Source organism: Mastacembelus armatus, chromosome 15, assembly GCF_900324485.2.
Source record: "Mastacembelus armatus chromosome 15, fMasArm1.2, whole genome shotgun sequence".
In the NCBI taxonomy this organism is placed as follows: Eukaryota; Metazoa; Chordata; class Actinopteri; order Synbranchiformes; family Mastacembelidae; genus Mastacembelus; species Mastacembelus armatus.
This window is the reverse complement of record NC_046647.1, coordinates 16,905,734-16,928,218: the sequence shown is the minus strand read 5'-3', so window position 1 is coordinate 16,928,218 and position 22,485 is coordinate 16,905,734. Positions and strand designations below refer to the sequence as shown.

Sequence of the window (22,485 nt, the reverse complement as noted above, 5' to 3'; positions counted from 1 at the left end):
CTGGAATTGTATAAGATATGAAAATAAAGCCTATGGGGCTAATTTGGCCATCCAAACATAACCAGATTCCTCTACTAGAAACTCTAGTAGAGCTGAAGCTGTGTAAATGAAGAACATGAACTCAGATGCTAAGTTCGTTTAATTATACTATAAATGATTAAAAATAAGTTTAAGCAACAGTGAACTCATTCAGAGAGCAATCAATCGGTTATTATAGATCATAACAGACCCATTGATAATGAAGCTAAATATTGCATGCTGTCTTGCCTTAGGAACACACAATGATCAGGTAGCACAATATAAATTTACTGATTTTGACACAGGTAGTATAGAATTTAAATTGCAATTATTTTCTGCTATTTATTATCTTTATTAATTATTGTCCATATAAACTGCACTTCCCATTTTTATTGGTTAATACTATTGTTTCAAATAGGAAAATACAAAATATACGTGTAAACATATTCCTGTCCATTGCAAACAGGTAATGTAGGTGACTGAACACCAGGTGGCTGCATTGAGTGAGAGATGTTCAGTTCAAAGCATCGTTAAAGCTCCAGTAAAACAAATATCTAGTTTTTTTCCTCACAATTCTCAAGCTAAGTTGTTTACTGAACCCATCACAGCAACAGAAAAACCAGAGCCACCTGCTGCTAGTTTAAAGACAACTGAAAAAAAAAAACACATAGTTGCTAATTTTACCAGAAGTTTATTAAAGTAGTTCATACTCTCATACACTAGGCACAGTATCTGTACTTCATTTATGACAGCACATCTCTAAAGAGATTGTTATTAAATAAGTGGTTGGTCAAGATATGAGCACTTTTTTTTTTACTTGTCTCTTCCCCTATAATGTGTAATGGCTATCATTCCATCTACAGGACAACAACTGAACCAGGCCTAACCATCCACGTCCCATCCCACCATCCCATTTGGTTCCTAATATAAGACCATCTTCAAGTACTGATGTGAGAGATGAGCCTTTCACTCTGCTCCAATTCAGAAAACGGCTCCTGGACTACTTCCTCTCATAGTAGAACCATTTATCTACTGTAAATGAAAAAAAATATACATAAGTGAATCTCATCATACATTAACCAAGTTCAGCGAAAAGTTGAGATGCTTTTTAAAAAAAATATCAGCTATACCTGATGAGGGGATAGGTTCTTCTTTTCCACAAGGACATGTCTACAAATAGAGCAAAACATTAAGTTATGAAAGAATATTCAAGGACTGTCTAGGTCTGGTGCTGAAATTTCAAATGTCTTGACATTGCAAAAAGCGATGAAGTTACTTACTTTATCAACAACAGCTTTAGCTTCACCTGCTGAGCAGCAGAAAGGGCTGTCTCTGGCCGAGACACATGTATTTTTGCTGTATGTGTGAGATAAGACAAACATTAATAGTTATGAAGTGATAAACATATAGAGTTCAGCAGCTTCATGTTTAGCTGTAGTCAAAGCAGTAAGTGTAGCAGTGATTACCAATTCAGTTCACCAGCACTGGTCTTTTGGGAAATCAGGGCTTTCCAGAAGTTGTGAGTGCTCTTGATTACTTCAATGGCAAAGTCCTAAAACACATAGATGATAGATGACTAAGTGCTTAGTGGAAAATTTCAATTAATTAAAAATCTGGTTCAGGTTTTCAGTTGAATTTGTGAAGACCTGTATGACTCAGTATCTCTACAGGTATAAACAAGTGTAAGACTTGGAAAGGAAAACCTGAAAATATTACTGCTATCCTACATTAATCACATTGATTATCAACACTAATGTACTAATAGCCTAATACTGTTAATCTGGAAAAAAAAAAAAAAAAACATACTGAACATACAGTTTTTTAACTGTATGTTTTTCAAAATATTTGTATTTTTTCATTTGTTTTCTCATGGGTTTTATCATCCAGAACAATATTGCTGTTTTGGGGGAGTTTTGGACCACACATTGCCCTTTTTCTTGGCTCACCTCTGTGCACCCAAAAATGAACATGCACCCAGCAACACGAATGCACACTCTTCATGTGAGAGACTATGCATTGCACATGCTATGCTTGAGATATAGACAAGGGGCTACACTACAAACCTAATGGGAGTGGTGCATAACAGATATACCTTGCTTGTCTCAAAAGTACAGGTGAAAAAGGTATTAGTTTAACTGACACACTGTGGTGACAAATAGCACTTAAAATCCATCCAATCTGAATTTAAAAGAATTTAAAGCATAGTAGTAGGTAGTAAGTGTATTTAAGACATTTTAAAACTTCTTAAGGACCTGTGGATAACCTGATGACTGTGACATTATGCAATCCTACTGTAGTCATTTGCTAAAAATGCTTTGCACACATTTGGCAAAACTGCAATTCCCTGACTGCAGAGCAGCTTAACTGTGGAAGGAGTAAGGCAACTTTAGCCAAACAGCAAAGTACTTAACACTTTGTTACAGTAATGATAACAATAATGAAGAGAAATAAGGTGTGTTAGATGAAACCTTGTCTTTAAACTCCTCGTTGAAAGCAAACTTGTTCTCTGGTTTCCCATCAGGCACTTTGTACCTCCTGAACCAGTCGACTGTGGACTCGAGATAACCAGGTTTCAGGCGCTGGACATCACTGATATCTGAACATAGAGACAACAAAACACACTGACTATACCTGATGCACGCCTGTACAAACACTCAAATGAAAAATAATTGGAATAAATAAATTCTGGTGCTTACTGTTCAAACTGTTGGCCTCAGGATCCTCTACATTGATTGCAATCACTTTCCAGTCAGTCTCACCCTCATCGATCATGGCCAGGATCCCAAGTACCTTCACTTTGATTACCTCCCCACGGGAACACACCTAGTAAGGGCATATTAGTTTTGTGGTTAGTAAGAAAACAATTTTCACATAGAGAATCAGTGGTTTTATCAGTCTCCTATGATATTAATGTATATAAACAATAAAATCAAGTATCACCTTACTGCCAATTTCACAAACATCAATGGGATCATTGTCACCACAGCAGCCAGTATTTCCATCTTTGTGCGCAGGATCTTCCCATGTCTAAAATAAGACATTAGAATTAAGTAGAATCACCAGGTATTTACTGTGTTACAGACATCACAGTTTTAGGGCAACACATTAGAATCATATCTTTCAGACACAACAGCCAACCTGAGGGATGGCTCCATAGTTCCATATATAGCCCTTATGTGGGAAAACATTAGCAACATATCGCAACTTGTCCTTCTTCACATCCTGTTTTATTGGGTTCAAGAGGTCTTTCGTAGCAATCTGAAAACAAATAATATTGCTGTTAAAGATAAAAATGATTGCTAAAAATATATTAATAATTACATTTAATTTATGTTAAAGGGCTTCCATGATGCCTTAGATAAATACACTGTCTTCATGGTAAAGCTAAAGCTGCTAAAATCTGATCTGAAGATCCATGATGAAATATTATCACAGATTCATACCTCCATCTTTGCATTTGTCCATCGTGGAACTTCAACCACCATGTGAAAAATGTTCTGTAACAGAGAAAAATCTGCCACAGTAATCATTTAATTACTTAGAAATATTATATGATACAACTGAAGATTTTATAACACATCATGTTTACAAAATCTGCTGTGTCCTAGCTTTTTGCCTAGTTATTGCTTAGGTCACAACCTTTTCGTCTGTTGCAGAAGATTCTCTATTATCTTATCCTTCCAGTCTGTTCAGGAAGGATAAGATAATCGAGAATCTTCTGCAATCACAAGAGATGCTGTCTCAGGACAGAGAAAAATGAGCAGTAAAGTTAATTGCTTTTTCAAATATACTATTATCTTGCTATTCCATAGAGCATTACCTACAGCAGTTCAGTATCTGCTACAAAACTACATATTAGTGGCAGCACTGCAGGTGGACCTTGACCGAAGGGTTGTTTTAAAAGGCACACACGTACTAACAAATTTAATGGGGTAAAGGTAACATACAGTACTTTACCTGACTCTCGTCAGCAAACATTGGTATGTCATGGAATGGTGAGATGTACTTTCCTTCAGCATTTTCTGTCAAAGAGATTAAACAGTATGAATATGGCTGGCAAATACAAGCTGATGTTCCTTTCCTGTTCTCAACAACAGCATCCTACACCAGGGAAATCATGTCCCAGGGGTTTGCAAGAGAGTGCACAGCTTCTTATCACTGCTTATTTTCACTTTTGGTTTTGGTGTACCAGTATGTTTCAGAGACAGAGATTGCCTTTGATGGATTAGGCTACTACGTGTTTTGCATTTTGCTGATGAATAAGTGACAGAGCTGCTTCAAATAATATAAACTCTGATAACAAACTAGGACAGAGCTACTAAATAGAGATAGTCAATAATCTGGCAATTACAAAGTGGATTTTGTCCAACAGGCAATGACTATAGCGGCTTTTAATCAGAGAGGGCGTTGTCCCACCAAATCTAAGCCTTTATGATATTACGCGAGGTGACGTGTTTATTCACCTGTGAGATTTCCCGAAATAAACTTCCTTCTGCTGAGTGCAGGCAAGAATACTGACGTCAGTCAACGATGGGAACAGTATCCACGCCTGAAATCAACAACCATTGTACTTGCGAAAGGTTCAACCCGGCAAATCCGGCACAACTGGTTAGCACAACCGAAACCGCTCAAATGAAGCCATTACAAAACCTGACATTTGCTCGCAATTTTCCCTATTTCCCACCGCTATTGTGTGACACTGTGACTAAAGCAGCAACACAATATGAATAAATGACACGTGGGAGACGACGGCTGGCCTATGGGGCTTATTGAGACACTTCCAAGTGGTAACTAAATGCAATACTTCATTATTTCTACTTACTGAAAAACAAGCGGTAGCTCAGGGAGTTAGGGTTTCCCCTCTCTTCCACTGTGAAGCTCATGCCTGGGTGAAGGTTTGTATTTGCTGTCCGAACCTGGGATGGAGGATGGCGGCGGAAGAAACGTCCGCGCGGAGCAGAGGGTATTTTGAGAACTACGCCTGCGCACTCTGCCAATGACGCCTTCAGGGCCCGTAGGAAATATTGCACCCACAAAAAGTCGCATCGCAGTTTCTGAGAAACTGGAACGCAAATCACTCCAATCTCTTCCTTTTGTATTATTTGTAGTTTCTGGCTTCTCTCCTTTGGCTCTGGAGAAGCAGCTCTCTCGTGTTTAGGTTTATCTTAATTTTCCTTCAAGACCAGAATAGTCACTGTACTATTCTGATGATTTGGCAGTTTTAGAAATCTCAGGTTCCTTCCCCAACCCTACCTCCGTTTTTTCCAGAGTACTTTTCACAACCACTGAAGCTCTTGATGCATGATCAGTAAAGTTAGTGCCCAAAAGTTTTGGACTGTTTTAAGGACGTCAAAGGTTCTGAGGTATTTCCCATAGTTTTAGATAGTAAACCTCAAGGCCTGCTTTCCTTTTATTTTCTTCATCTGCCTCTTCTGCCTTCCCCTTTCTTCTCCTTTTCCTTGTTAACTTTCTCATCTATATTTTCCAGTTGTTTCCTGTCTTTGCCTTTCTGTATTTTCTCATTCACATTATCTTTTCCTCATCTTAGGGTTTTGGTTCTGTTGGGAAGTGTGGAGTTTTTTCTGTGGTCTTTTTTCATCTTAGCCTTCAGCTCATCTAAAAACTTGTAAAGATGCCTAAATACACAACCGATGTAGCAGCTAATAAAGTGATTTCAGAGGCTTCTCAACAGTCAAAAGGCTTTTAACAGGTTCAAAGACCTAACACCTAACATAACCTTTTGCTAGTAAGCAAAGTCTAGAGGAGACGCAGAGATACCTGGTGTGGAAGGAGTATTGTGTGAACAGCTCTGAACTCTTCCATCTGGAGTCAGCTCTGAAAGAGACAACACAAAGGTATTAATGACTATTAAATGTGGTTGTTACAGATACCGACGACGATGAGCTTTCCGTACTTCAAGAAGGTTCACCACGTTGTCGTGATGTAGTTTATGGTTTAAAGAAAAATAAGCAAAATATATATAAATATGTAAAAATATAGCTAGCGTTAGCTGGTTATACAATATGCTAACATTTCTTATTAGCGCAACAATTTTTAGCAGGTACCAATTATCTCCTCCTTGAATGAACACTGAAGCTAATGCATAAAGGCAAGAAGATGCAAATTACAACTTTTAGTTCAAAATTTTTTGCTCCCAGTAGCAGGTTTTTCTTTTTGTGCTAGTAATTTGTGCTAGTGAAACAGTCAGATCAGAATGTACTTCCATGAAAACTTACAGGGGTCTGGAAAAAAGTCATAGAGAACATAAACAACGTTTAGGTTTGCCTGAAATGTATAAAGTTTAGGCGAACTGCCCAAAAATACACACACGCCAACTCACTTTCACGGGAAATTACTTTTACCGCCTTAACCCAGTGAGCGTCCGTCATCAACGTGAACACTGGGGAAACGTTTCCTGTGTGTGCGCGTGGTCCTGTGTATTTCTGCCGGTCCCAACGCGTTGCTATAGAAACGCCTCCCACCACACTGCACGCATAACGTCTTCCATCCATCCCGCTTATTCCTTAACCGGGGTCACAGGGATCTGCTGGAGCCTATCCCAGCAATCTTTGGGTGAAAGGAGGGGTAAACCCTGGACAGGTCACCAGCCCATCACAGCCCATACAGTAGAGACACACAAAGAAACAACCAGACACTCACACTCACGCCTATGGGCAATTCAACCTAACATGCATGTTTTTGGACTGTGGGAGGAAACCGGGGTACCCGGAGTAAACCCACTCAGCCAGCATGCTTTCATTTTGTAAGTATTTAACTTTTTTTTTTTTTTTCCCAAAAAAGAACACCCCAGCGCGTTTTATTTTGAGCGCATCCGATGAATCTATTCTGGGCAATATTTTCCGGTGTTTTGAAAAGTGATTGTTCTGCCAGTAATTGACCACGTTCCGGGGAGCGCGCACGGACCGTTCAACGTGCTTGTCCGTTTTTTCCCCTGCACAAAACGTTTTGCGGGACCAAACCGTAAAGTTAGAAACCAGATTTGTCCCTGTGTGGTATTTTCAGTGAAATGTACATGAACAGTAAATTACAGAACTGCTATATTATTCTGCAATATCGTTACATCTGAACATTTGGTGGTTAAAGTTCCTCAGATTAACTAGATGATATGCAGCTTTTCTTTATAATACCTGAGTATAAATGAAGTTAAGGAGCAGCTGTGGGAGGATGGGGTTAGAGAGTTTAAAACGCACGTGATGTTTGTTCCTACCAAAGCAAATTACCAGGTTTGGGTTGACTGCCAGGAAAAGAAAGATGCATGTTCACAGGTCATAGTTACACAGCACAAATTTAATTCCAAATATATTTTTTGCATTGAGGGCAAGTTTAGCAGAACATAACATTTCAGAAACGTTATACTCTAATATATACACACATACACGGGAAACTTAAAGAAAACAAGCTAAGTTTTTTATATTATTTATATATATGTGTGTGTGTGTGTGTATTACCTTAAAACCACTAACTAAATTTACCATAAGAGGTTCTCAGAAAAATTTAACCAGAGGGTTTTGTGACTGCAAAAGAAAGTGACCTTGCGAAAGTGAAACTGTTTGTGCTGCCCCATTTGCTTAAATAATGAATACTAAAACCAAGAGCTAAACTATAAACTCGTGGAGATCAACCGTAAACCTACAAGTGTGGGACGTGAGTGAAAGAAAAACAGAAATTCTGAACTTAAGTTATGTTTATTACTGAACTAGACACCAACATTAAACATCAACTCAATTCACAGGAATTCAGCTGACAATATGTCACCATTTCAAATATTTAAAACTGATTCAACCTGTGACACTAATCAATTCTTCAGAGCCATTGCTGTCATCACCACTAGATTGAAAATTAAACACCCAAACCAAGTATCCAAGAGCTACTGTCCAGTTGTCTGAATTGCATGTCTCTGCCAGGCTTCCCCCCCAACAATGGAAACCCAGTCCTGGCTGGTACCACGTCAATTAACTGACACTTACGAAAACGTGCAACATATCCCTACCTCAGCGGCGCAACAGTTTACAGGGGTAGGATAAGATCCCCTGCTGGGAGGCCTCCCTACGGGTCTGGAAATGCAATGCAAAGTTGGACCTCACCAGGCCTTGGGGTTCTGCTTGGGAATGAAACTTGGCAGAGATACAACCCAGAGACTGCGCCCTCAAGAACAACCATCCATTTATGGATGCAGACACACATGCAGACCCCCTAAGCATGCCACCCAAATTTAAATTTGGGTGGTGATGATCAATGATAAAGCAATTATGCTGAATATTACAACATTAAGTAACTCCTGCTTTGGAGTTACTGGTAAATACTGATCATAACACTGCTGGCACTGCCATCATTTACTAAAAGAAATATGAACTATGTCCTGTGTAGGTGATAGAGTTCATACAAAAATGTCAGCACAGAGTTCAACAGGTGTGTTGGAGCACCATCCTACATGCAGCCAGTTCACTTTTTATCTTTACTGAGCTCAATCCTGTGGATCAGAGTTTTATATACAGGCTACTAACAGTTGTAATAGGAGATCTGGAGATGAAGGTGGAAGGCAGGGCTTGGTGACAACATTGCCCCTTCAGGTTTCCTTAAAGATGGACAAAGCAGAAAGAAACAATCTGTCAATCATGATCAATACAAAACAAGCAAAGGTTTAGCAGAAGTAGATGATATACCTGAACACAGTAGGTCAGCAGATGCAGAGACATCAGGATGGTTTGGTCCACTGTGGTCATCCACTGTCTTCAGCCATATCCAGGACACATCAGCACAGTCGTACACCATTTTCTGCCACCTGCCTGCCGACCTGCTTCAGCCTCCATCGCTGTACTGCAACTCTTCAAACAGGAAGCACAATTAGATGTTTTCTTTTCTCCATTTACCAAATCTTCTAGTCTGGGCTTTGTGTCATGAGGGATGGGGGCAATTCTACAGGAACACAAGCTCTTATTTAGACTTTCTACCAACTGAAGCCTTGTACGCCAAGTGTGTCCGCAGACAGGGCTGTTAACATCTGACAGCAACTACAAGATTGGACTGTCAGTTTTCAGCTATGTGTCGTGAAATGCAACTCTAATACATGAGTTGAGGTAATAGAGCACTCTATTACCTCTTCATCTACCTTCCCACACTGTTCAGCACCACAACAAACCTACCGACCTAGGCTACCTTCATGCGGTCTACTCTGCATCATGCTGATGTGGGACAGCTGAAGCTTCCTTTGCTGAAATATCTACAGTTTTCTGTCTGAACAGGATCATAGTAGCACACCACTGTCAGCTGATTCACAAAACCAGAGGGATCCTTGTCTTGTTTTGGAAATTGCAGAACAATGGTACACAGCTCCAAACCAGGAGTCTACATTATATGCCTATATCATGTGTTTTGTCCTACTGTATCATTCTGCAGCAATAACTAAACCTCTGGTCTCAGTTCAACTGTTGGAAGTAGCATTTCTGAACTCGCCAACTTCAACACTGAATACTTCAACCTATTTGGACAGACACCCATGCAGATAGTCAGGTCAAAGTACAAGCATGCAATGACAGGGGAAAGAGTTACACAGAGAGCTGGAATAACACCAACCCAACCACCTCCAGTGCACTAACAGGCCTATTGGAACTGACACAGGCAGGTCAGACCTCTAAGCTCTATAACCAACAGCCTTATTGAAGCCACAACAAGGTCAGATCTAGCACCACTGAGCCATCAAACTAACAACCACTAATAGGCCTCTTGGAACCAAAACAGGTCAGACCCCCTTGTACAAGCGACATAGTTAGCTCCTAACCTCAACCACCAACAGGGCCATTGGACCCAAAACAATCAAGTCAGATGTTCTAACACTACAACAGGCAACCAACCCAGCCAACTATGGAAATGAAAGAATTATAGATTAGACAGAAATGGAGAGATATGAGAAGTGACAAGGCATTCAAAATAAACTAATTATTGGCAGAGAGATACATGATAAATGACAATGCAGTCAAAAGTAAAAATTATTACAAACTACTAATTACTAGTAGACAGATGAGAAATGACAAGGCAGTCAAAAAGAGATTGGGGATGTTTTTAGTTTTCTACCCTAACATGTTTAGAGGTAATGTTTTTGTAGATTTTGTGCTCCCACATGACAGTCATGTGAAAGTACAAAATATATCTGTAATACTTGGGTCACTGCCTGAATTGGTCTTTCAGACTGACTGGTGGCCATGCTATACTATTTTCCAGTAGCCCTCAGTTGTAGTACAGCAGGCGGCTATTGGACATGAACTGTGGCACCACGACCGCAAACCAGGTCAAATAATCCTCTGCTGTTGTACAGCAGGCGGCTATTGCACGTGAGTTGCCACACCTTTTATTTTATTAGATTTTTGATTTTTTATAATTAGAAAATTATGTTTTTATTTCAAAGCAGCTGAACCCAGCCGGAAAAACAACACAAACACTGATTCAAACTACAGACATAACTATGTTAGAGAGAAGAGAAAGGATGCTAACTACCACTACAACAAGCATCAGAGCCACAACTGCCAAGACAAGACACCTTCCTACACCAACAGGCAAAGAAAGATGAAGAGAGCAGCACAGTGTAGGTGTGTTGGCCAAAAGGCAGCCTTTTAATAATGACGGATATTCATAATGACCACCCTGCTTATCTAGATTGTTTTAACTGCCATTTGTGTGTTTTTTTTAATGGCCATCTTGGGGGAGGGGAAACAAAAAAAAGCACACTAAGCTCAGCCCTCAACGAAAGCAACCAAGACCCAACACAGGCTGAGACAAACATCCAAACATCTGCTACTGGTCTGACAAACCACAGATGGCTGCTTTCACCCAGCTACAGGTGGACATTTTAAATGACAGGCTGGATGTTGCCATGACACGCTGCTCTGCGTGTTCAGCCGTCACGCAACTGTAGCAGACCCAGGCAGACAAATAATGAGCGGACGGTTGCACCAACAAAGTGTCCTTTCCTAAAGAAACGCTCGGTGACAGACTCTTGGGTCCACAGTCTCCTCGTCTCTGACTCCGCACCTGTTAGCTCATTTTTTTTAATTTTTTTTTTGTAATTCTTCTTCTTCATGTTTAAGGGCAGGTGAAGGGCCATCTTTACCTGGCTCCAAACCAACGTGTTCGGGCTAACGAGGGAGAAACCGTTTGTTTGGTTGTGCTGCTTCAGCAGGTCACACGTCCTACGACGGACTGGGCAAACACCTGCGCACCTGCCGCCCAGAATTTAAAAGGCGGTGATCGACGGCCACGCCCACTAGGCACGGCTCCTGGCTTATTATTTGCTCAGTCTGATTCACATGTCATCTCCTTTTCTGGTACTAATTATCAGATTATTAATAAATTTTAAGTCTCTGAATACAGTAAAATTGATTGTTATTAGATTTAGATTTCAGAGGTGGACGCATCTTTTTGGACAAATCAGTGATTAGATCCTGTTTGGTCATGGCTCTTCCCGATCTGGAGGTGTGGCAATATGTTTCAACAACTGTCCGGGAGAGATCATGACTCATAGAACCGATGGAGAGGGTCACTGGCTGACAGTCGTGATGAAAATGAAGGTCTATTTCTTATAATGACCAATGTGTATGAGTACAACAACAACAGCGTAAGCACAACACTGCTGGAAAATATAACTAATGTGATTTTGGAACTTAGAGTTCAATACCCCACTGACTGGAACGTGATGCCTAATGAGTGGCTTGACAGATGGCCCTCGAGAGCTGGGAGACCCCAACAAAACAACATAATCAACAACTTGATGGTAAATAGTAACTTGATACATGATATATGGAGAGCACTATATCCAGGCTGCAGAAGCTTTTTATGATTTAAACCAAATGGAGAATGAAAATCAAGGACTGGGAAGTGATGATATTTTGGGTCATGTTTCAAAGGCTGTAATCTCTAAAGCTCCTCTTTCAGATCAGTGTTTCACAGAATTGATCTTAGAACCAACAATTAAGAAGACAAATAAGAAGGAAATTTTATGCTAAATTCCTACAAAATGAAGACTATTGCAGTAGAGTCAGAGAAATAATTGCTGATATCACAATTAATGACTCGATTAAAGGGTATATTAACAAATGGGAATTTATTAAATTAAGAATCAGAGAATTCAGTATCCAATTCAGCAAAGCTCTCAGTCAAAAGAAAGGGGAATATGAAAGAAATCTGTTACAACAAATACATCAGAGCTGTAGTAAACGTGATTTTGAATATTCATGAAAACTGAGGCTAATGGAATTATACACTAAACTAGATCATCTTTACCTTGACAGATCACATGGTGCCTTTGTAAGATCTTGCTCAAAATGGATTAAGGCAGGTGAAAAGAACTCCTCATATTTCTTTAATTTAGAAAATGGGCAACAGAGAAATTCCATCTCCAGTCTATTAATTAATGGGAGGGAGTGTAAAGATCACAAAAATATAGAGAAAGAAGTCTTTATATTTTACTCTAAACTCTATGCAATATTCAGGAATGGACTGCAGCACTCTCTTTGATAAAATACAAAATTTTACTCCTCAGGTTGAAGGGTCATACAAAGATTTTTGCAAATCTGATCTTAAAATTGAAGAGCTGGATGCAGCTGTTAAGAAGAAATCCCCAGGGCCTTTTTCCATTTTTTTCTGGGAACAAGTGAGAAATAGATTATATAAAGCTTTGAAAGAGTATATTGAAAGAAAAAAATGAATGACAAGCATGAAGCAAGGGTTAATTACTCTGATTCCAAAATCAGGGAAAGATAAAAGACAGACAATTTAAGACCTATCACATTGCTTAATACAAACGACACAATCTTAATAGTTCAATATTTGAGCAGTTTAGAAAATGTTGTATGTATGAATACGGATTTTCTTCGTTGTGGTTCATAATAAGAATGTAAATGGATATGATAAAACAGTTGTACTGTATTTTCTTCGATTTTGTACAAATGTTATTTTGATAAGTACAGGAAGTGGGCCTGCCACCATTCGCGCCGCTGACGTCATATCCGCCCACAGCTTGTCGTGCTTCCTGCCTTGCCGAGGGAGGGGACGGTGCTGACGGCTGGGAGGACGAAAGGAGAGACAAGAAAGCTTTCGGGAAGATAACAGAGAGTGGGGAACGGCCCGGTTTTCCACCGTCCGTCGGGAAATTAACACCCAAATATTCCGTAGCTGCTGGATTTGCCACCGAATCGGCGCTAAAAATGTCGTCCAGTCGTCAGTTTAGTGAGAGCAGGGCCATCCCGACCAGGACGGTGTTGATCAACGACACAACGCAGCTACCTCATGATTATTGTACCACCCCTGGAGGCACTTTATTTTCCACCACTCCTGGAGGTAAGGAGGCAGCCCGTCTGCGGTGTCGTACTTCTGGAGAAGATGGAAGATAGTTGGCTTTTTGTGGTCTCACCAAACCTTTCAGTGTTATTGTGGCCTAGGCTGCCTTGTCATCCTGATACAAAAACAAAAACAAAGCTTATCCCGCCCCCCTGCTCTCGGGCTGCTGTGTGATTGGGTGATTTGCAACGCAGAGATTCCGATAAAGGCGTTTTTACCTATTAAAGTTCATTTTGTTTAGAAGCTGCACATGTTTGGTTTGCAAGCAGTGTCAAACAGCAGCTTTAATCAAAAATGGTGCACGTCAGACATGCATCATTGTCTTTGGTCCACAGCCAGATTGATAGGGATGATTCATTACAGTCCACGTAACACACTTCCAAGTAAAGGAAGTACAGTTATCCTACCAAGGATACTGTATACATAACACTGTAGGGACATCTCAACACCAAGTGTTTTGTTTATTACTGTGACATCAGCTCTTCCTACCATTACAAAGCTGAAAGTCACCTTATGTTGGATTGTTAGGCAATGTGAGCTGGGATTGCTTTCCCTATAAAATGCCATGAAATAGTGAAGAATATTCACAGTTTCAGCCTCCAAGGTTTTTGACCAGCCGACCGTACTCTACAGATATTCAATCATTGTCATATAAAACAATTAACTTACTATCAATATAGTTGATGTCAGGTGACTAATCATTTCAGCTCTCTTTGGTAAAGTTTAGATTAGTGTTATTTAACGCAGTGGGTTGTAGAGCAGCAACGATCTGAGACATATGGATCTGTCAAACACAGGGTGCTGATAAATATTAATTTGTGCTTTTACATTACAATAATTGCTGTAACTCAGCCATTGTTATTAGTTTGCCTTTTTGCATTTCCTGCCATCACAAGTCAAAATATCTGACTTGAAAAAGGTCAGTCAATCTGATTCATTTGGGAAGAATCAATAAACGAGTGTTGTCTGTGATGCCAGCAAGGCAATAAAGATTGAAGCTTACTACATTTTTTCAGGAAGCAAAGTAATGTACATGTGAAGTACAAAATAGACAGTTTTTGACAGAAAAGAAAAACTAAGAAGCTTAATAAACAAACCTGTCAAACTCTGACTGTCAAGAGAGCAGGAGAGCCTTGAGTCTTTTGTGTGTATAAACCCTGGCAGCAATGTTGAATTTTTGTCTACCAAACCATGAGAAAAGATGTACACTTTTCTACTTTCTATGGTAGAATAAAATGTGTGAATCACAACTTTTAGCTTTTTTTTGTCTCTGAGATGTCATTGCCAAATTCAGTTGGAACTTAACATTTTCATTGTCAAAGAGGCCAGAGTATAAGTATTTTTCTCAGTAACTCTTATTGTGAGAAAGAAGCTTACAGACAGGCTGGACAACTTATGCTTCACAACACTTTTAGCATTTCTTAATAAGAAGCATGAGTAAGTGACAATTTATATGTGCTTTATTCCAGGAACCCGGATCATCTATGACCGAAAATTCCTACTGGACCGGCGTAATTCTCCCATTGCCCAGACTCCCCCAGCCCACCTGCCTGTCATTCCTGGAGTGACCAGCCAAAATGTCTTGAATGAGAACCAGAAGAATGAAGCCAATAACCACATCAACAACCATGATGGCAAGCCTACAACCGGTAACACTCAATATAGCTTAAATAACTAACTTATGTAACATGAAGTGTTTCATTGATCCCTTTCTACTCAAACATGGGACAATCAGATGTGTTATAACACCTGTCTATTTTTTTTTAAGGTGATGATGCTCAGTTTGAAATGGACATCTAATTGACTGGAACCACACCAGCAAAAGCAAATGACCTGGCATCAACTGCCAGTGGCTTGGCTTGTAGAAACCAATGTTGTGAGCCCTCATGGCAGCCATCTTCTTTAGCTCTCTGTCTCACTGCTGGATGTAATGTGTGTAAACCATGGGGATTCAGTATATCATACATACAGGTACAGTGTGGCCAACTCTGGAAACTAGGCTTATTTGAATAAATTTCCATGGTTACCAGTCACTGTTCAAATAAACAACCACACAACAAGGGAGCGGGCCTGAATATTAGACACATTGTCCAATTAGTAGATCTCAGTGCTCATTTTACAGCTTTCAGAGTCAGGATCCATAACAGAGCACACTGTAAAACTAATAATATTCCACGATAATTAGGGGAGGAAGCATTAATTTTTAGTACCAGCCTTAGAATCAGTCAAATACTTTAATCGTCATCACAGTCTGGTTTTGAAAATCCTTGTAAGCATGTTATTTAAGTGATTTTTTGTTTTTGTTTTTTTTTGTTTTTTTTTTTTTTCTCTTCATATTTGGTTTTTGGAACTACTTGAAAGGCTCCACAATCTGCTATTGGTTGTTTGGTCTGTTTAGTTTCCCATAATGGTATGTAAAGGGATGCTGTGTTGTTTGTATTTTCCAATTAGGTGAGGATTTCATGCCATTCCAAGATTTTATTTTCTATTACCAACACAAGCCTGTGTGAGTTTCCAATTTTAAGAGGAAACATTTTTAATCAAATTTTAGGATATGACTTATTTGTAATCGTTAAATGATTGTATTTCCCACTTATATGTAACGCTAGTTATAAATTAGGCAATTGAAAACACACTTTTCATTTCAAATTCAATTTCAGTATAGTAAAACGGTGTATAGCAACGTGTTTAATCACTATCGTGATCTTCACCACACATTTTCTGCAGGCAGGTAAATTTAATACACTTTTTTCCAAGTTTGACTTAATTAGTTTAATGTGTTGACAAGGGCTTTGTGTCCATGATTTTATAAGTCTAAGAAAGGAGGTAATACTTGGCAACATCTGTCAGGTGTTTTTGAATATCCAGACCAGATAAACATTTAGAACAATGTGGAAATGGTTTATATCCCAATGTTAATTTTTGGGTGAAATACAAGAAGATTTTTGAAAGACTTGAAATAATCCAGATGTTTTATATGCATTTTATTTTTTAATACAGTTTCTTAGTATTGAAGGTATTTGTTTGGGTATAAGCACTGTCAAGCCTTTGTATTTGTTGTGTCGAGGAACTAGAAATCATCTTTTGCATCAGGCTTGGTGGATGCAGTCCCTTATTCTGTCTCCAGTGTCCTTAATCCGTATTACATGACTTTATAGGACCTTATTATTTTCACATTCATGTCTGCCCATGCCTTACTTTACATGAAATGCAGTAACTTAAACTTAGCTTCCTTGTCATCAATTTGTACTTTCCAACAGATGTTTATTTTTTCAGTGAACATTGAACAGGCAACAGGCTACACAATTTCCTTCCTCAAGCAGCTGTGAAGTTTGTAAGTGTAATGGCGACATGTCATTCTGGGATTCTGAAGTTCAGATGGTGATGCGTGCCACATGCTCATTTAGTCAGTTTTTCTTTTTTGTTTTTTTTTTTTAGACCACAGTCATCATTGTCCTGTCTGCTAATTGTACTCTGTGCCAGTAGCAGCCCTGAACTTGGCAAATAAATTACCAGAAATTCCTCTTTTTCAGTTAAAAGTCGTTTATCAAGGTTTGTTTCTCTGTATGACTGGAACCAGTGAATGGCTGAAATGATGTCTATCAAAGTTTTTTTTTTTTTTTTTCCATATTGGCTTTTTAATAAATTCCAGTCATGTTTTGTTACAAATAGATCAAAGGGTTGCACATTTCTGGAGAAAAACCTCTGTATATTAAGGCATCATAATTCAGATAGCAGATTTCTTTCAAATCAGTATGGTTTGACAATGAGGGCTTAACATTGTGTGCTGACAGAAATTTGAAACAAACTTACTGTAACTTTCTGTTCTGATTTGAAATAACTTTATTTTAAATGAAACTCGAATGCCAGTGGACACTGTTGCTGCAAGATCAATAAAGTTCAGTAACAAAGAAATTGTCTGTTTTGTGTGGATCTTAAACTGTTTTGACAGAAAACACAAATTGAAGCTTTTACTCTGTTTCTGTGTACAGCAGATGTTTCACCTGTAGGTTCACTATGTTTTTACCATTGTTCCTCAATAATACTGTTATATGCTGTGCAAGAGTGTCACATGTACTTATTAACAAACTAAAAAGAATATATATTGGTATCATGGTAACTTTAAGTCATTTGACAGACTTTACCCTGGAATCAGCATTTTGAATAGTCTGACATTTGTTAATATGAGCAACCATTCAAGGAGTCTAAAATGTGTGTCTATTGAAGCACTCTTTATAGGAGTTGTAACCTACAGATTGCTTATTGACCAAATCTCAATTTTGTTTCAACCTAAATTATAATACACTCTTTTCCCCTCTTATTAGTCTTGTGATTTTGTAAATTACAGCTTTTTATGTTTGCATTGAAGGCTGGATTCCCAACAAGACTGCAGGCTCCTAGGAGCGTCAAAACACTACAGTTCCACTGTATGCAATTTGCTAATTAATTGCAAACGTGCATGAGAATTCAGATCACTGAAATCCAACATTTGTCTTGGTCTTGCGTCAAAATGTAGTTTTAAGTTCTTTATTAAAAAGAGATGTTTTTTTGCTAAATGAAGTAAAGTTGACACCTGCTAAATATAGTTATTAATGTTATTTACCACATTAGTGTCCCAGAGAATATTGGGGCTCTTGGATCTTATGCAGTGTCCTCTGCTGAAGTTAAAACACTGGCATCTTGTGGATGTAGGAGTAACTGCAGATGATTTTTGGTTTACCCCCATGTTTTATAATTTATACATCCTATAATGATAGTCCGTGATTTTACCTCAAACTCCTTTCCTTTAGAAATATCTGAAAGTGAAATAAAATAAATATTTATTATAAAAATAAATGTTTTAAGGCACAAGCTGAAGGCTTGCCAGGCAATCCTTAGTACGATACAGTACGATACAGTCCTCACTTCTTCACCTCGTGGCTACAATTACATTTAGAAGAAAATTAAATTCTCTTTATAAGAAATGAAATAAGAAATATTCGATTTTTTACTTTTTTTTCATCAGGCAAGACAGGTAGGTGCCGATTTTTTTGCAGGCATTAATCCGGTCGCCTACTGGTCCTTCCTCCTTTTCTACGTCCCTGAGCGAGGCCGGCGTCAAGATGGTGAGTCTTGTGGACAAATTACAAATAAAATCCGCGGTTCATCGCTTCCATCCGCTGGTCGAGACAAGTTTAATGAACACCACGTACTCGTTAAAGCCTGTCTTATAATAAAATGTCAATATCGATGTGATATATAAGTATAAAAGAGCAAATGCAGCAGCACCATCCAAACGATATCCTGACTTGATGGAGCAACGTTACTCACTGTATTTACGTGGTTTGGGATGATTTCTAGACATTAGTTTTATGTTTTCATAACTTTTTTATTAGCTACACAACCTATTTAAACTACACAATTACTCAAATACGTCCTATAGTATGCAGAGGTTATCTGGTATCCAGTTTAAGACTGAAGTCCCGGTTGCTAGTCGCTAACGTTAGCATACAGTCCACTGCCGTGGTCAGGCCCAGAGAACAGGCATGTAAAAACACTCAGATAATCAGTTTATCAACTGGTACCTTATTGTTTACGCTTAGAAAACTGTTTGCATTGAGGGGTTGAAAGCATTTAAGTGTCATGTAGCAGGTGAAGTTGTAGCATGGCAGAGAAACTGACACTAGGTTGTGTGGGAATATAAGTTAGTGAGACAAGCTGTCCCAAAATGCATCTTTTTTTTATTTTTATTTGGAAGATTCTGCCAAAACTGATAATTTGTAAACTGACTGTTCTCCTGATGTTTCCCATCTACAGAATGACACAGTAACAGTCAGGACTCGCAAGTTCATGACGAACCGACTGCTGCAGAGGAAGCAAATGGTAAGGTCTCAAATCAGATCCACTTTGCCTGTGTGTCAAATCATCTGTCATGTATCATGCCCACTTTGTGCATTTCCTCTGTAGGTCGTTGACGTCCTACATCCTGGCAAGGCCACAGTCCCCAAGACTGAAATCAGGGAGAAACTGGCCAAGATGTACAAGACCACTCCTGATGTGGTGTTTGTCTTTGGCTTCAGGACTCAGTTTGGTGGCGGCAAAACAACGGGCTTTGCCATGGTGTACGACTCCCTAGACTACGCTAAGAAGAATGAGCCCAAACACAGACTGGCCAGGGTGAGTTTTCTATTAGCTAAGCATCTGCACGAGCTATTTGGTAGTTGTATGGACAGACACCGATCGGTCGACTCTAATGAAGTTTAATGATCAACTTTTTTGGGCTAGACAACTTTTATGCTTTTTTTTTTTTCCAAGAGACCCCTAACTCCCGTTTTGCATATACATCATATTGAGTACCTTTTTATTCCGAGCCCAGGTCCTCTTGGATGCTCAGCTGTTAGACGTTAAATCCACCCCTAGCACTTCTGTTTTTAAGAGGAGATTGAAGGCATTATTTTCCTGTGCCTTTGACTAGACTTAGTCGCTATTTATTTTAGCTTTATCATGTGTCTGTGTCAGCACTACTACTGTGTAGTCCTTATTCATTTCTTCAATATTATTTTTCTTGATTTTATTTGAGATTGTTGTACAGTGTGTCTGGACATATTTTTGTGAAATGCACTTTGCTTAAATAAAAATCGAATTAAAGTAGTCTGCATAATAATTGAACAACAGGTAGAATCTAAATGTCGGAACAGATCTGCAGGTTGATTGTCCATAATTTACATCAGATGCAGTTGGTGTCCATGAAATTGACAGTTTAATGTTTTGGTGTTTTGTCCTGTAATGTTATAATTTTTATATATAATCTGCAATACAACAGTCCTTGTAGCACGTAACTGAAAGCTGCAGATGTAATCATGCGGCTTGGCAACATTGATTTCAATTTCTTACAACTGTTGTGAAAGCTTTTGTCATTCTGCTCTGATTAAGAAAATATGTAAAGTCTGATAAAATGAAACACTTGTTAATTTGTGTTCCTCAGCACGGTCTCTATGAGAAAAAGAAGACCTCAAGGAAACAGCGCAAGGAACGTAAGAACAGAATGAAGAAAGTACGAGGCATCAAGAAAGCCAGTGTGGGCGCTGCTGGCAAAAAGGTATTGTGACCGTTTCATTTATTTTATGACAAGTGAACAGTCCTTGACGACATTGTTAGTTTCACACAAAATTAAAATAGGTATTCCTTTCTCATTAGGGAAATGTACTTTGTCATTACTAGCATAAGCTAAAGCAACAGTAACAGTTTTTCCATAGCACATCTTTTCTTTTCCTGCTAATATTTGTTTCTTATGACTCTTCTGTGGTTTTAATTTCCTTTGTCATCTTTCCAATTGTATCAAATATTCTTCGGGAACTGTAGAAGGTAAATTTTGTTCATAAATAGACTAACTGCCAGGTGCAGATAATCCAGAACGGATAGAAACTAGTTAATCCCTCTCATTTTACACCTTCACCTCTCATCTAAGATCCAAAGCTCAATTTTTTTTTTCCCCTCTGAATGTATATGATAATTTATGATGCATCCAACATAAAAGCAGTTTAATCCACTGGTAACTACTTACCTGGTGGTTTCTACTCCCAGTACTAATGATCTGTGGCTTGAACTGAACACTAATAGTGCTGTAGACCCTGTTCTGGAACCCTAATAACCATGTGAGGAGATCCTACATGGTTAAAATTTAGTACTAATCAGTGAGAATTCCTGTTGTAGTGTTTGTTTAAAATAAGCCCTGCATTCACCTGTGCCCTCTGATTCTCATCACTGGCTAAAGTCACCTAGAAGATCTCTGAATGACAAAATCGAGTCAGGCTGCCTTTTATACTATAGAGTTGCATCTGTAATTGCTACACAGCTGGCTCATAAAATATGATGCTGTCAACCTAATAATACTATGGCTTTTGTTAGCCTGGTTCTAAATGTGGTGCATGACCTGCAGAATACACCCACCATTCAGAGATCTTTTTATATTCCAACTCTCTATTTCGAACATGTTCTTATATTATAAACATTATTTTGTTCAATCTTTTGTTCTTGACTTTGCTTCCCGTGGATGTCTTTTGCAGAAATGAAGTGTCAGTCTGCAGGTATAGAAGCAGAACAAGCATGGTGTGCCATTGTGTTGCACATCAGAGGTTGATAGATCAGAGTGCTGCCATGCATGTCACTTTTCCTTGCAGTTTTCTTTGTGTTTTCCCCTTCTTTCCCATGTTGTTTTAAAGGTTTTCCTTCTACCCCAGTCCTTTGTACTACTGTCTCTGCTATAATGGGCATATCCGTTAGGCTTTTCACACACTGGCTTACATTTAAACAGGCACGAGTGCTTTGTCAATGCTTCAGATGTTTAGTTAATAGAAGCAGGATTTCGGTGTAGCATGTGGATACTAGTTTTTTAGTGTGTTTGAGTGTGGGGAAGCCAAACTTAAAGCCTGCTGATGTCACTAGAGTGTGTGTTCTTTCCATAAAATGTCTTATTTGAGTCAAACCTTTATTTATAAAAAAATAAAATAAAACAAATCTTCAAATTATGATGTTAAGGTAAACCTGCCTCATCTGTAATACATCTGGATTTGTTCTCTCAATTTACAGTCCACCGTCAGGTGGCATATGTTGTTGAGAAAACTTAATTTGTGTTGCTGCTGTAGAAATTAAGTTTACTGTTGTACTAATTTTGCTGCTATCTCCCTGCAGTGAGCCCGGACAGCCAGGGAGGATCTCCGTGCTCAAGATGTTGTTGTATAATGTCATCAAATAAAGTTTGGAAAAAAGATCTATGGTCTTTGGATATATTCATTAGAATAGCCGTTTTCTGATAAGTATAAAAAACATAAAATTTGTGTATGTGTCTAAAATATTAATTTGGGTTTGAGTCAGATTTCATAGTGATATTCAGTCATTGTGAAATGCAATGGCATTTTACACCAAAGCAGCCAAATAACTGATCTTGTTTTTTTTTTTTTTTTCTTCCTTAAAAATGTGGCAACCATCTAGAGGTGAATTTTTATTTGTATTTTAAGTTTTATGTTAAAATTGATAGTCCTGATCGAGCACTATCACCTTCTGAACCCATTACATTTTGCCAAAGTTCTTGTCTCAAGTGTTATAGTAACTTTTGATTTGACCTGTAGTAACTCAAAT

At 38.7% G+C, this 22,485-nt stretch overlaps 3 protein-coding genes across 4 annotated transcripts; 2 read left to right on the top strand and 1 right to left on the bottom strand.

Annotated features, from left to right (window-relative positions):
* Window positions 1-689: 689 nt before the first annotated feature.
* ppa1b (inorganic pyrophosphatase 1b) lies at window positions 690-4,999 on the bottom strand. Its single transcript, XM_026310211.1, has 11 exons — window positions 4,841-4,999; window positions 3,976-4,040; window positions 3,462-3,515; window positions 3,157-3,276; window positions 2,959-3,045; window positions 2,715-2,841; window positions 2,487-2,614; window positions 1,485-1,570; window positions 1,299-1,374; window positions 1,149-1,188; window positions 690-1,050 (listed from the first exon to the last, which is right to left on the bottom strand). Exons 1-11 carry the CDS (start codon window positions 4,899-4,901, stop codon window positions 1,019-1,021), a joined length of 876 nt encoding a protein of 291 aa, XP_026165996.1. The 5' UTR covers window positions 4,902-4,999; the 3' UTR covers window positions 690-1,018.
* An 8,052-nt stretch (window positions 5,000-13,051) lies between these two features.
* On the top strand, window positions 13,052-15,679 carry eif4ebp2 (eukaryotic translation initiation factor 4E binding protein 2). The gene is made up of 3 exons (XM_026309990.2): window positions 13,052-13,368; window positions 14,838-15,017; window positions 15,137-15,679. The coding sequence occupies exons 1-3, from the start codon at window positions 13,236-13,238 to the stop codon at window positions 15,166-15,168; spliced, it is 345 nt and encodes a 114-aa protein (XP_026165775.1). The 5' UTR covers window positions 13,052-13,235; the 3' UTR covers window positions 15,169-15,679.
* A 2,706-nt stretch (window positions 15,680-18,385) lies between these two features.
* rps24 (ribosomal protein S24) lies at window positions 18,386-22,119 on the top strand. Of its 2 annotated transcripts, XM_026310108.1 has the most exons (6): window positions 18,386-18,473; window positions 19,165-19,230; window positions 19,315-19,524; window positions 20,333-20,446; window positions 21,414-21,434; window positions 22,039-22,119. In XM_026310108.1, the coding sequence occupies exons 1-5, from the start codon at window positions 18,471-18,473 to the stop codon at window positions 21,417-21,419; spliced, it is 399 nt and encodes a 132-aa protein (XP_026165893.1). In that variant the 5' UTR covers window positions 18,386-18,470; the 3' UTR covers window positions 21,420-21,434; window positions 22,039-22,119. The 2 variants fall into 2 exon arrangements, with proteins under 2 accessions (XP_026165893.1, XP_026165894.1); XM_026310109.1 differs by lacking the exon at window positions 21,414-21,434 and having other exon boundaries at window positions 22,039-22,117.
* The last annotated feature ends 366 nt before the right edge of the window (window positions 22,120-22,485 follow it).

What these genes read in the sequence shown, in the direction of transcription:
- eif4ebp2 (XM_026309990.2), top strand. Translation starts at nt 13,236, where the DNA reads ATGTCGTCCAGTCGTCAGTTTAGTGAGAGCAGGGCCATCCCGACCAGG. An exon ending in ATTTTCCACCACTCCTGGAG is followed by an intron (nt 13,369 to 14,837) that starts GTAAGGAGGCAG and finishes GCTTTATTCCAG; the next exon opens with GAACCCGGATCATCTATGAC. An exon ending in TGATGGCAAGCCTACAACCG is followed by an intron (nt 15,018 to 15,136) that starts GTAACACTCAAT and finishes TTTTTTTTTAAG; the next exon opens with GTGATGATGCTCAGTTTGAA.
- rps24 (XM_026310108.1), top strand. An exon ending in TGCTGCAGAGGAAGCAAATG is followed by an intron (nt 19,231 to 19,314) that starts GTAAGGTCTCAA and finishes TTTCCTCTGTAG; the next exon opens with GTCGTTGACGTCCTACATCC. An exon ending in CCAAACACAGACTGGCCAGG is followed by an intron (nt 19,525 to 20,332) that starts GTGAGTTTTCTA and finishes TGTGTTCCTCAG; the next exon opens with CACGGTCTCTATGAGAAAAA.
- ppa1b (XM_026310211.1), bottom strand. Translation starts at nt 4,901, where the DNA reads ATGAGCTTCACAGTGGAAGAGAGGGGAAACCCTAACTCCCTGAGCTAC. An exon ending in TGAGGCCAACAGTTTGAACA is followed by an intron (nt 2,615 to 2,714) that starts GTAAGCACCAGA and finishes CTCTATGTTCAG; the next exon opens with ATATCAGTGATGTCCAGCGC. An exon ending in AGTGCTGGTGAACTGAATTG is followed by an intron (nt 1,375 to 1,484) that starts GTAATCACTGCT and finishes TCACACATACAG; the next exon opens with CAAAAATACATGTGTCTCGG.